This window comes from Aotus nancymaae, unplaced genomic scaffold (assembly GCF_030222135.1).
Source record: "Aotus nancymaae isolate 86718 unplaced genomic scaffold, 86718_ANA_hifiasm-v0.15.2.pri h1tg000022l_1, whole genome shotgun sequence".
Lineage (NCBI taxonomy): Eukaryota > Metazoa > Chordata > Mammalia > Primates > Aotidae > Aotus > Aotus nancymaae.
In genome coordinates, this window is record NW_026988435.1 from 39524899 (window position 1) to 39539354 (window position 14456).

The 14456-nt window shown below is 48.0% G+C and overlaps 1 protein-coding gene and 1 long non-coding RNA gene across 3 annotated transcripts in view; one reads left to right on the forward strand and one right to left on the reverse strand.

Annotated features, from left to right (window-relative positions):
• The window catches only part of LOC135276394 (uncharacterized), a 45778-nt gene that overhangs the window by 21803 nt on the left and 9519 nt on the right, over positions 1-14456 (forward strand). The gene's annotated exons all lie outside the window — the stretch shown is intronic.
• The window catches only part of CLDN14 (claudin 14), a 76361-nt gene continuing 62795 nt past the window's right edge, over positions 891-14456 (reverse strand). For both annotated transcript variants that reach the window (XM_064380141.1, XM_064380140.1), the window contains one exon: positions 891-2024. In XM_064380141.1, coding sequence (XP_064236211.1) covers positions 1225-1944 — 720 coding nt within the window. In that variant the 5' untranslated portion in view covers positions 1945-2024 and the 3' untranslated portion in view covers positions 891-1224. The remainder of the gene's footprint in view (positions 2025-14456) is intronic.

A 14456-nucleotide genomic window follows, 5' to 3' on the forward strand; every position in this document is an offset into this window, starting at 1 on the left:
AACCTTCGCCTCCTGAGTTCAAGTGATTTTCCTGCCTCAGCCTCCTGAGTAGATGAGACTACAGGCGCCCACCACCATGCCTGGCTGATTTTTGTATTTTTAGGAGAGACGGGGTTTCACCGTGTTAGCCAGGCTGGTCTTGAACTCCTGACCTCAGGTGATCCACCTGCCTCAGCCTCCCAAAGCGCTGGGATTACAGGCGGGAGCCGCTGCACGTGGCCCCATTTTTCCTTCTGACTCTTGTTTTCTTACCAGTGGGGACCTATTGCTCATGGGAAGAAAATGACATTGTCTTTATTTATTTTTTTGAGACAGAGTCTCGCTTCATCGCCAGGCGCCAGGCTGGAGTGCAGTGGCGCAATCTCGACTCACTGCAACCTCCGCCTCCCGGGTTCAGGCAATTCTCCTGCCTCAGCCTCCTGAGTAGCTGGGACTACTTGTGTGCGCCACCATGCCCAGCTAATTTTTGTATTTTTAGTAGAGATGGGGTTTCACCATGTTAGTCAGGATGATCTCGATCTCTTGACCTCATGATCCACCCACCTCGGCCTCCCAAAGTGCTGGGATTACAGGCATGAGCCACCGTGCCCAGCCGACATTGTCCTTATTTTGTGACTTCTGGTAACTGTCTTTTTCCAAGGCAGCCCCTTCTCTCCGGCATTGCCCCTGAGTTCAAGCCGGGGTGCAGCTCTAGTGTTTTCAAGCGTCTTACAGATGGAGATCAGCCCCGCCCTCCCTGAGATCCCCACCCTGCATCAGAGTCGGGGCTCCACGGTGCTGTGATCAGCACTGGTGCGCGACTCTGCAACCCTGAGCCCCCACGGACTCTGACTGTGGTTACCAGCACCTCAGGAGACAGAATAACAGATACCGTCCGTTTCACAAACAGCCACGTCCACAGGGTTTATTCCTAGATCACAAACCAAACCCACTGACCAAACTCCCAAATGACTTTGTATTAAACTTGTTATCAAATCACCCACATAAATATGTATAATAAATACAAAAATGGCATTTTTTTTAGTCTTTGGTACAGAGCGCTTTCTCCTCCTCTTATTTCCCCTCTGTCCCTGCGCTCTAAAGACGCTTCCTCACGTTCACATTATTTCCTTGAATACAAAAATCGCCCAGAAGTAAACTTTGTGCTGGAACCCCTGCCTCCATCGACAGTCCCACAGGGGACCCAGCCCGCAGCGGCCCTGGGGAGAAGCCGGCCATGGGGACTCACACGTAGTCGTTCAGCCTGTACCCGCTGTGTGTGGCTGAGGTCACTGAGGGGGCCCGGTTGTCTTTGTAGGCAGCTGGTGGCTGGTAGGCGGGGGCGGTGGTCGCGGTGGCTGTGGTGGCCCTGGGCTGGGCCTGGTAGGGCCGGTAGGGTGTCTCGTCCTGGCAGGACAGGCAAAGCAGGGTGCCACCGATCAGCGAGAGGGACGAGGAGATGAAGCCCAGGTACAGGGCCTGGCCGATCTCGAACTTCATGCTACTGGGCAGCAGCGGGTTGTAGAAGTTCTGCACCACGTCGTTGGTGGTCCAGGAGACGGCCACCATGCACAGGAGGCCAGCCAGGATGAAGAGGGCGCCGCCGAGGATGGCGAAGGTGGTCTTGGCGGGCGTGCCCTTGGCGCAGCGTGTGCACTTCATCCCGATGACAGCACAGGCGCAGGCCATGCCCGAGAGCAGGCAGGAGATGACCATGAGGGCACGGGCAGCCTGGAGGTCTTGGGGCAGCGCCAGCAGGGAGCGGTAGACCTGGCACTGGTAGATGCCCGTACTGTGCCACACGCACTCCATCCAGAGCCCCTTCAGGTAGGACACGGCCGTGAGGATGTTGGTGCCCACGTGCGCCGTCCTCCGCCAGTGTGGCAGGATGGTGGTGATCAGCGTGCCCACCATGCCCAGGAAGCTGAGCAGGAAGCCGAGGAGCTGCACGGCCGCGCTGGCCATGGTCGGCTGCCTGCCTAGGCCAGCCAGGCAGCTCCCTGGGCCCTCGGGGTCGTGCTGCTCCTCAGGCGCCGGCGGGAGCCCTAATGAAGCCGAGCGAGGCGGGAGCAGGGAGAGAAAGGAAACGGGTTAAAGATTATCTCGTGCACTTATTTCTGTCACTGAAACCGAGTTTTCCATAGGCAGTTGGTGTGGCAATTAGTATGTTCTCAAAAATAGTTTCTGAGACGTCACTGGGTGGGAGAATACCTGCTTTCCTGGAAAGGCAGGATCTGAATGAAGGGTGACAGCCGGGTGCTGGCCTCAGGGAAGAGCTTTAGCGCCTGCGGGAAGTTCTGCTTATGTCTACCCTTAAGCACTGCTGCTGCACTGGACTCTCCTGTCCTTCTGTTCATCAGTAATCAGGAATAACAGTTGTTAAATCAACACATGCTATTCACGCCTTGGACTGACAGCGCTAAGGTGTGTGCCGGCTGCAACTTAGAAAACAGCCCTGCGCGGTTGTCAGGATGAGGGGTTTTCTGAAGCGGGCAGCTTCCCCACCCACATGCTAAGCCAGGGAGAGGTTTAGTCCCCTGGGCAGGTCAGATGCTGCCTTCAGAATTCCAGAGCTGATGTGACCTAGAGGTTGTCAGCTGATGCTGGGGCAGGAATTTCCAAGGTCACGGCTCTTCGGGAGCTGCAGCAGGACCGTGGGCCAGCATCCCTTCTCTCCGGCATGGACCTCTGCTTCCACCACGCTCCCTATTCGCTATGTCCGACTGTCTGAGGGTGACTTTGTTATAAGACAGAGGCTGCTGCCTGGCTTTCAGGGATATGGGAATGTCGAGCCCTTTCAAAGGCTTTTAAGAGAATTCTTAGCATACCAAAATCCAGGACACTTTTTGGGGACAAGGACCCAGCACCCATGTAGGGCCAGGCATATAGAAGACACTAGGAAATATGGAAAGGAAGGAAGGGGGGCAGGGAGAGAAGGAGGAGAGAGGGAAGAAAAGGAGGAGGGAGGGAGAAGGAGAAAGTAAGGAAGGGGGCAGAGAAAGGAAGGAATGAAGGCAGAAAGGGAGGGGAGGGGAAGTCCCGAGTGGACACCACTAGCTTTTCTTTCCTGCTGGGGGCAAGGTAATCAACGAGACAGAGAATCAGGAAGCCCTGGGCCCTGGCTGCACCACCCAGTGGGCAACCGGGGGCTCAGTTTCTTTTTTGATTCTGAAGGGAAAAAAGGAAACATCTCTGCTGATGACAAGTCACTTCAGTGTCCCAAAGCGGCCAAGAACTCAGTAGGCAAGACCTGTTTCTGTTTCTGCAGAGGGCTGAGCCTCATTTAAGCAGTGCAGGCTGCAGGCAGGAAGGTGAGGCCTCAGGGTGCTGCCCACGAGACCCTGGGACACTGTCAAGAAATGCCCAGCAGCACGCAGTGGCTCACGCCTGTTATCCCAGCACTTTGGGAGACCGAGGCAGGTGGATACTTGAGGTCAGGAGTTTGAGACCAGCCTAGCCAACATGGTGAAACCCCGTCTCTACTAAAAATGCAAAAATTAGCTGGGCATTGGTAGTGCATGCCACCACCTAGCTTCTTGGGAGGCTGAGGCAGGAGAATTGCTTGAACCCGGGAGGCGGAAGTTGCAGTGAGCCTAGATCGTGCCACTGCACTCCAGCCTGGGCGACAGAGTGAGACTCTGTCTTGAAAAATAAATAAATAAATAAATAAATCCCCTACTAGATGTAAATCACTTGGTGAATAAATAATTAATAACTAATGCTTCCACTGGGAGTCTAAACCATCATCTTGCTGATCTAAAAACATATACTGGGTTTAAATGCCTTGGCATTGTAGGAGGTAATTGGTTCTGTCCTGGTGAACGAACAAACAAAAATAAATGAGAGCAAAACAACGTGGTGCGTCACAGGACACGCAGTGGACTGAGGGGTGTCCAGGTGGCAGGGTTTGGACTTGTGTCCCCACCCAAATCTCTTGTCGAATCGCAGTCACCAGTGTTGGAGGAAGGGCCTGGTGGGAGGCGGATGGGTCATGGGGGCGGACCTCCCCCTTGCTCTTTTTGTGATGGTGAGTTCTCACAAGATCTGCTTGTTTAAAAGCGTGCAGCACCTCCCTGCTCCCCTCTCTCTCTTCCTCCTTCTCTGGCCGTGTGGCTCATGCCTGCTTCCCCTTTGCCTTCTGCGAAGATTCTAAGTTTCCTAAGGCCTCCCAAGTCATGCTTCCTGTACAGCTGGTGGAACCGAGAGCCGATGAAGCCTCTTTTCTCTATAAGTTCCAGTATCGGGTCGTTCTTTGGCTCTGGTTGCAGCGTGAGCGCGGACGGATACACTAAGGGACGCTTTGCTGCCGCTGTTTTGGACGACTGTTCACAGCCCAGAATTGACCACACGCACCGTGCACAGTGCTGGCTTTGCACAAAGCCTTTCTTCCCTCCACTCGGCAAGCACCCATTCTGTCCAGGTGCTGAGGACAACGTCACAGTCCCTGCTGGCAGCTATCCTGTGGTCGCTGCCTTGGGGGAGGTGCTGGCACCAAGGCCAAGGTGGCCACCCTGACATGCCCAGCCAGAGGGTGTGCCGGCGGACCCACACTATGCCCTGAGCACGGTTTGAACACTGACACATGTCCTCGTTGATTCCCAGGACCTAATGCGGCCGTGACTGTTACCATCCCCGTTTTACACATGGGGAAACGAGGAGCAGAGGACGAAACCTCTGTGCCTGGCCTGGCTAGTGTGCTCCTTGGTGTCATCCCCGCTTTAAACACTACCTGCCTCAATGAGATAGGACCGAAGTCAGTGTGAGGGCTGAGGGGTGGGATTAGCAACAGATTCTCCTTCCCACAGAGATCCCAGAACAGCAGCCTTGCCCCTTTTGCAGGGATTTCGGCAATCAGGGCAACCAAGGCTCCGGCTTTGCTAGGGACTGAGGGGTTGCCCAGGACAGGGACCTTCAGTGCTGAAACTAAGACAGTCCCAAGGAAACCAGGACCACAGGCTTCTCCAGGTGCCCAGATCTCCGAATGGCCTCTGAGATCCCTTCCTGCCCTGCTTTGAGGCTGCCTCCAGGCTGACGGCCACACGGGATGTCCCTGGTCCAAGCATAGTGGGGCTTCTTGCGGCTTTCACTGTCAAGGTCAACCGTGAAGTATATGGATCCTAAAGAATGTGGTGTGAAAGCCAAGCACATTAGGCTAGGCAAGTGGACCAGAGGTTTATTGGAGGTCTAAATATTTATGGAGAGCAATGATGGCTAATTTTAGAAACCATTAGCCTGCTATTTTTAAACTCGTGGTATAAGGATTTGCTAATTTAAGAAGTGAGTGTTAATGAGCCCTCAACTCCCAGACACCAGCTCCCCAACCCCCTTTCCTTCTTCTTTTCCAGCAGCTGCTACTGGCATTAGGTAATAATTCAACTTCCCTGAAACTACTTTTCACTCTGGGGCCTTTCAAGGGAAAAATAACTTTAACCGAACGCATCTCCCTGGAAACCACATAAAATTCTTCCCTGATGCTCCGGAAGTGCCCTGCCCTGCAGGGCTGTTTGTATAGGAAGGAACTTGCCCAGCCTGGCCTCCCAGGAGGAGCAGCCCCTGCAGGGCTGAACTGGTGTTCACCTGTGGGCTACTGTTCTCCTGCAGCCACGTGTGTGCGTGTGGGAAGATTTGCTGGAGAGATAGGGGTCCAGAACAGGGTTCCAAGCATCAAGCTCCAGAGAGCCCTTGGCAGGCTGGGTGGAGGTGGGAAGGCAGAATCTAACAAGATGTGTTAGAGGAATCAGTGCTGGGTCTTGCATTTGGGATCACAAAACCCCGAAAGCACAACCCTGGGTGGAGAGTACGTGGCTTAGCTGCACACGAGAGCAGGATTTAGGGCTGAGTTTCCCAATGACCACATCTTGGAATGCTGCATTTGTAGGATGTCTTGTGTCGAGGACATGAATGTCAAATATGTTTGAGAAAACCTGGGTGACTGTAGGACTTGGCATAGTTGGAAATGTGTCAGTGAGCATTGTGACTTTCCCAGAAAAGGTCTCGTGTGCGGCATCTGCTACACTTCCTTGACTAGAGACCCCCCCACCCCCGCCACTCCCTTTACCAAAGAACAACTTGCAGTAAAATCACTTGGGCGCAGCACTTGGACTTGGCAATGGTGAGATAGAGTGGGTTGCTGTATCAGTTTTTTCTCGTGCTGCTATAAAGAAATGCCTGAGGCTGGGTAGTTTATAAAGAAAAGAGGTTTAATTGACTCAAAGTTCCGCAGGGCTTGGGAGGCCTCAGGAAACTTACAATCCTAGCATAAGGTGAAACAAACACATCCTCTTTACATGGCAGCAGGAAGGAGAAGAATAAGAACCGAGCCAAAGGGGAAGCCCCTTATAAAACCATCAGATCTTGTGAGAACTTATGCACTATAATGAGAATACCATGGTGGAAACCACCCCCATGATTCAACTACCTCCCACCGGCTCCCTCCCCACAAGACGTGGGGATTGTGGGAACCACAATCCAAGGTAAGATTTGAGGGGGGACACAGCCAAACCATATTATTCTGCCCCTCTCAATCTCATGTTCTGGCCCCTCTCAAATCTCCTGGCCCCTCTCAAATCTCATGTCCTCACATTTCAAAACACAATCATGCCCTTCCAACAGTCCCCCAAGGTCTTAACTCATTCCAGAATTAACTCAAAAGTCCAAGTCTAACGTCTCATCTGAGACAAGGCAAGTCCCTTCTGCCTATGAACCTGCAAAATCAAAAGCAAATTAGTTACTTCCTAGATACAATGAGGGTACAGGCATTGGGTAAATACCCCCGTTCCAAAGGGGAGAAATTGGCCACAACAAAGAGGCTGCAGGCCCCATGCGAGTTTGAAATCCAATAGCACAGTCATTAAACCTTAGAGTTTTGGTCGGCTTCGTCCCCAGCAGAGAGAGTACTAGAAAATGATAGAGCTGCAAAGAATTTTGAAAATCTGTGAAGGGCACTTGTGAAGCACCAGAGCTGCCACAGGCCCTTCCAACTGGCTCTGGTTTCAGGATCACCAGCTCTGGAGAGAGAGGGTTTGTGTGTGTTCATTATAAACTTTGATGTTGTCTCTCTGTTTTCTCTCAGCTATGTTTTTCTTTAAGAAAGCAGGAGCACACAGTAGGGTGCCCTTGTTTGGCTCACCTCCTGGCCCACCTGGACCCCAGCTGCATCAACTTTAGCTCCAAATTAATCATTATTTCAACAGCAATGGCCATGGGAATAGGCTGGCCAGGACTGAGGGGTGGACATGTTGCTTTCCAGCCCATGTCTTGACTGCCCCCTCCCTGGGCATGTCTGTTTCATTCTTCACTTTGTCCCATCATCTGAAGTCCTTTCTCTAGTCCTTCAGGGTGTATCCTTGGGCCTCTGTCCATCCAGGCTTCTTGGAGGGGTGCAGGGGTGGGATGGGACCCACCGTATCTCACCGTTGCCAAGTCCGAGTGATTGTGCCGAAGTGATTTCGCTGCAAGTTGTTCTTTGGTAAAGGAGGTGGCAGGAGTCAAGTAAGTGTAATGGATGCTGCACACGAGACCTGCGCATGAGACCAGGCTTCTTGGAGGGGCACAGCGGTGGGACAGGTGGGGTGTTTGAGTCCCTTGCTCTCCTTAGCCCTCAGCAGTCTCACCTGCTGCTGTCACCTCATCCCTTGCAAAATCAGCCCCTGTGATGAAAGCTTTTCTATGGACATGCATTGCTCCATGGCTCTCGACTACCCACACCGGTGAAGGAAATGTCAGCCCCAGATGGGAGGGGTGCTGGTCGCCAGTGGGAGCTGGGGCATGAGCCAGGCACAATGGAAGTTTCTTTATCCGGAATTGCCCTCAGCGCTACTGTGCTGGTAGGGAATTGGAGGAGGCAGCCACGGTGCCTTTTGCCTGCCGTGTGGTCTGAGTGGCTCTTGAGATGTTTGGGAATGAGCCATTGTACGCATCTGCCCCCAAATGCTCTGACATGGTGTTGAGTCCGTTATAGAAACAGCATAAAACTTGATTTGCTTTCTGCAAACTTATTAGAGAAAAATGAAGTGCCACCTTCAAATGAACATTGTCATTGGCCGTTGGAAGAATGTAGAGTTGCTTCAACTTTGATGATCAGTCACTTAAGAAAATGTCTGGTTCAAAAACCTGAATGTCCTCGCTGTCACCCCAACCAAATGGCCTCTTCTTTATGTCTAGCTATTTCATAAATGCTTTAGACTGGGCGCAATGTCTCACACCTGTAATCCCAGCATTTTTGGAGGCTGAGGGGGGAAGGTCACCTGAGGTTGGGAGTTTGAGACCAGCCTGGCCAACATGGTGAAACTCCCTCTCTACTAAAAATACAAAAATTAGCTGGGTGTGGTGACGCACCCCTGTAATCCCAGCTTCTTGGAGGCTGAGGCAGGAGAATCACTTAAACTCAGGAGGTGGAGGTTGCAGTGAGCTGAGATTGCACCACTGCACTCCAGCCTGGGTGACAGAGTGAGACTCTGTCTCAAACAAAACAAGATAAACAAAATCATAAATGCTTGAATTTGAGAACTAAAAATAAACTCAAGGGAGATTTGGATTCATTTAGATGAGACATATTAGCAAAACTACCCACCACAGAGAAAGGAAAGTAACTCTTATGCTATGAAGTATCTGCATGAAATAACTTCAACTGGGATTTCTTTTCTTTCTTTCTTTCTTTCTTTTTTTTTTTTGAGACAGAGTCTCGTCTTGCTATGTCGCCCAGGCTGGAGTACAGTGGTGTGATTGATCTCAGCTCACTGCAACCTCTGCCTCCCAGATTCAAGCGATTCTCCTGCCTCAGCCTCCTGAGTAGCTGGAATTATAGGACCCCATAACCACATCCAGCTAATTTTTGTATTTTTAGTAGAGATGTGGTTTCACCATGTTGGCCAGGCTGGTCTCCAACTCCGGGCCTCAAGTGATCCACTTGCCTTGGCCTCCCAAAGTGCTGGGATTACAGGTGTGAGCCACTGTGCCTGGCCTCAACTAGTATTTCCTAAGGACATCTTGGACACTGTGTTTCTTAATAACCTGTAAAACAAATGCATATCTTTTCAAGAACCTTAGGGATACTTTAGAGGGGCTATTTTTAGCACATCTTCTTACACAAATACGTAAGAATGAAAATGATCAACCAATTCCTTGGAAAACCCATTTCATATTCCTTTCAAATACACTGTACTGTGGGGTTTTTGGCTCTAAAAATAAATCTTTCTTCATTACTATTCCAAACTTTCTCTAACTTTCCTTGGGTTCTTTTTTCAGACTGGCAGGCATCTGTATTTTTAATGTGTGAGGACTTTCTGTACCATGCACGGGTCTTTCATGCAGTCTTTCCATGAGAGGCAGAGACAGGGCACTTACATGACTACGACTTATTACTGTCACTTACACGACTACGACTTATTAGTATCACTTACATGACTACGACTTACTAGTATCACTTACATGACTACGACTTATTACTGTCACTTACACGACTATGACTTATTACTGTCACTTACACGACTACGACTTATTAGTATCACTTACATGACTACGACTTATTAGTATCACTTACATGACTACGACTTATTACTGTCACTTACATGACTACGACTTATTACTGTCACTTACACGACTACGACTTATTAGTATCACTTACATGACTACGACTTATTAGTATCACTTACATGACTACGACTTATTACTGTCACTTACATGACTACGACTTATTAGTATCACTTACATGACTATGACTTATTACTGTCACTTACATGACTACGACTTATTACTGTCACATGACTACGACTTACTACTGTCACTTACATGACTACGACTTATTACTGTCACTTACATGACTAAGACTTATTAGTATCACTTACATGACTACGACTTATTACTGTCACTTACATGACTACGACTTATTACTGTCACTTACATGACTACGACTTATTACTGTCACATGACTACGACTTATTAGTATCACTTACATGACTACGACTTATTACTGTCACTTACATGACTACGACTTATTACTGTCACATGACTACGACTTACTACTGTCACTTACACGACTACGACTTATTACTGTCACTTACACGGCTACAACTTATTACTGTCACACGACTACGACTTATTACTGTCACTTACACGGCTACGACTTATTACTGTCACTTACACGGCTACGACTTATTACTGTCACACGACTACGACTTATTACTGTCACATGACTATGACTTACTACTGTCACTTACACGACTACGACTTATTACCGTCACTTACATGACTACGACTTATTACTGTCACATGACTACGACTTATTAGTATCACTTACATGACTACGACTTATTACTGTCATTTACATGACTACGACTTATTACTGTCACATGACTACGACTTACTACTGTCACTTACACGACTACGACTTATTACTGTCACTTACACGGCTACGACTTATTACTGTCACTTACACGGCTACGACTTATTACTGTCACACGACTACGACTTATTACTGTCACATGACTATGACTTACTACTGTCAGTTACACGACTACGACTTATTACCGTCACTTACATGACTACGACTTATTACTGTCACACGGCTACGACTTATTACTGTCACTTACATGGCTATGACTTATTACTGTCACTTACATGACTAAGACTTATTAGTATCACTTACATGACTACGACTTATTACTGTCACTTACATGACTACGACTTATTACTGTCACATGACTACGACTTACTACTGTCACTTACACGACTACGACTTATTACTGTCACTTACATGGCTACGACTTATTACTGTCACTTACACGGCTACGACTTATTACTGTCACACGACTACGACTTATTACTGTCACATGGCTACGACTTACTACCGTCACTTACATGACTACGACTTATTACCGTCACTTACATGACTACGACTTATTACCGTCACTTACATGACTACGACTTATTACCGTCACTTACATGACTACGACTTATTACTGTCACATGACTACGACTTACTACCGTCACTTACATGACTACGACTTATTACCGTCACTTACATGACTACGACTTATTACCGTCACTTACATGACTACGACTTATTACCGTCACTTACATGACTACGACTTATTACCGTCACTTACATGACTACGACTTATTACCGTCACTTACATGACTACGACTTATTACCGTCACTTACATGACTACGACTTATTACCGTCACTTACATGACTACGACTTATTACCGTCACTTACATGACTACGACTTATTACCGTCACTTACATGACTATGACTTATTACCGTCACTTACATGACTATGACTTATTACTGTCACTTACATGACTACGTCACTTACATGACTACGACTTATTACCGTCACTTACATGACTACGACTTATTACCGTCACTTACATGACTACGACTTATTACCGTCACTTACATGACTACGACTTATTACCGTCACTTACATGACTACGACTTATTACCGTCACTTACATGACTACGACTTATTACCGTCACTTACATGACTACGACTTATTACCGTCACTTACATGACTACGACTTATTACCGTCACTTACATGACTACGACTTATTACCGTCACTTACATGACTACGACTTATTACTGTCACTTACATGACTACGACTTATTACTGTCACTTACATGACTATGACTTATTACTATCATGGTAGCTACTGCTTGCTGCTGTCATTCAGGAAAACAAGTGTGAAGTATCCTACTCAAAATCATACAGAAATGACACGCTCCATGAATTCCTCCCCTCCCTTTTGGATGAAGAAATCTATTTTTTATAAGAACTGATTTGAGGAAAAGTTTATGTTAGCTCAAATGAAAACCATGGTATGTGGTTAAATGGTTACAGAGGCTATTTTCAACTCAGTAAGGTTGAATGACCTATTGATTTATTGAAAATGGCAAACTTGAGTCACTGTGACCACAAACATTTCAAACCCTTTCTGGAGGCATCATCTCTCTCATTTCAACTCACCAAAGTTCATTAGAACTCATTTAAAATGCAGTAGATTAACATTTCTTTTTTTGAGATGGAGTCTCACTCTGTCACCCTGGCTGGAGTGCAGTGGCGTGATCTTGGCTCACTGTAACCTCTGCTTCCCAGGTTCAAGCAAGTCTCCTGCCTCAGCCTCCCAAGTAGCTGGGATTACAGGTATGCACGACCACACCTGGCTAATTTTTTTTTTGTTTGTTTTATTTTGTATTTTTAGTAGAGACAGAGTTTCACCATACTGGCCTGGCTGGTCTCGAACTCCTGACCTTGTGATCCACCCGCTTCAGCCTCCTAAAATGCTGGGATTACAGGCATGAGCCACCACGCCCGGCCTAAAATGCAGTAGACCAACATTTAAAAATGAAATGATTGAATTTCATTTACTTAAAAACATTGGTGCCTTTTCAGAGCGATTTTTCCTGACAAGATAGGCAGGTTTGCTATGTTCTTGTTTTTCATTTTTCAAGGTGTAGGTGCTGGAAAACTTGCCATCTGAGAACAAAGATACTAGAAAAGTAAAACAAAAAATAAAAACCCAAAAAACCCAGGTGGACATGAACGTATTTCCTAAAGCTTTAACTGGTTATTAGATGACTAATGGTGAAGTGTTCTCTGGGCACACTTTATCTAGGGGATGCTATGGATTGACCTGTTCCCCCGAAAGAGACATGTTGAAGTCCTCCCCTCTCCCCAGTGCCTCAGAATTGACCTTATTTGGAAATAGGGTCATTGCAGATATAATTAGTTAAGATGAGGTCATACTAAAATAGCGTGGATCCTAAACTGATAGGACTGCTGTGCTTACAAGAGGCTTGGCTTGTGAAGACGGAAATAGAACGCGTGCAGATGGAGGCAGAGGGTGGAATGAGGAGTTACCAAGCCAAGGAACGCGGAGGATGGCCAGCAACCCACAGAGGCCCGGGGGAGGCCCGGGGGAGGCCCGGGGCAGATGCTCCCTCACAGCCCTGGAAGGAACCAGCCTGCCCACACCCGAGTCTCCTGCTTCCAGCCTCCAGAATCATGGGAGAATAAATTTCTGTGGTTTCCGACTTTCCAGTCTGTGGAGCTTTGTTGTGGCAGCTGTAGGAAACATACCCAGCAGACTGGCTGAATGGCAGCACGGAGAATTACAGAAAAAACGCTTGGCCAGGCACCATGGCACATGTCTATAATCCCAGCACCTTGGGAGGCTGAGGTGGGAGGATCACTTGAGCTCAGGAGTTCAAGACCAGCCTGGTCAACATGGTGAAACCCCGACTCTACTAAAAATAAAACAATATTAGCTGGGCATGGTGGTTCAAGCCTGTTATCTCAGCCATTTTGGAGGCTGATGTGGGAGGATGGCTTGAGCCTGGGGAGGGATAGATTGCAATGAGCAGAGATGGTGTGACTGTTCTCCAGCCTGGGGGAGAGAGCCACATATTGCAAAAAAACAAACAAATGAAGAAACTTCACTTCTGATTTATGAGAACTGGGTCCCCTTCCAGGACAGGCATTGAACGTGATCTGGTGGCTTCACATTTGTCATTGATAAAAACAGCCCGGGTGCAGTGGCTCACACCTGTAATTTCAACATTTGGAAGGCCGAGGTGGGAGGATTGCATGATTTCAGGAGTTCAAGGCCAGTCTGAGCAACATAGTGAGACCCTGTCTCTACCAAAAAAAAAAAATAATAATAATCAAAATAATCATCTGGGCATGGTGGTGCATACCTGTTTTCCCAGCTATGCTGGGTGCTGTGTGGGAGGATCACTTGATCTCAGGAGGTTGAGGCTGCAGTGAGCCATGATTGCACCACTGCACTCTAGCCTGGGCAACAGAGCGAGACCCTGTCTCAAACAAAAAAAAAAGAAAGAAAAAGACAAAAATCAAAGCCATGGCTAGCTTCATGTCCCAAAGTGTGGAGGACAAAATCCAAGGATAAGGTAGAGGACATGGAGAAAGAAGAATCTGGAAGGCCCCCTGCAAATTTGAAAATTCAAGCACAAACACAATCTATAGTAAGTAACCCATACAGTAATTGTAATCAAATGACTCAGCTTCCCCAGACTTAAAAAGTGTGTGAATTCACGTAGCTCACAGAGTTCGGAGAGTCATGTCTCCAGCTTGTGTGCAATTGGCTGGGCTGCACCCAAATTGGTGACTGACCTTTTCAGGCTGGATGTCTGGTTTTCTTAAGTCAACATGTCTTGGTTTCATAGACCATAAAAGCCCAAATCTGGGGCAGAGTCCAGATTTGAATGAGGTGACTCAGAAGCCTGCTGAGGCTTTGCCTTGGAAGTCGAGCTGAGCCCTCTGGGCTCCCCCGTTAGTCAGGACTTACATCAAAGTAGAAAAACAAAACAAAACAAGAAAACCCCCAAACAAGCGATCGGACACTGTCACAACTGGCTGAAAACCTTCATGAATACGATAACTATTCTGTGAATTTTGTAAGCCTCTGAAAATTATTGAACTGGGAATAAATTGCCATGGTTAAAATGTGGT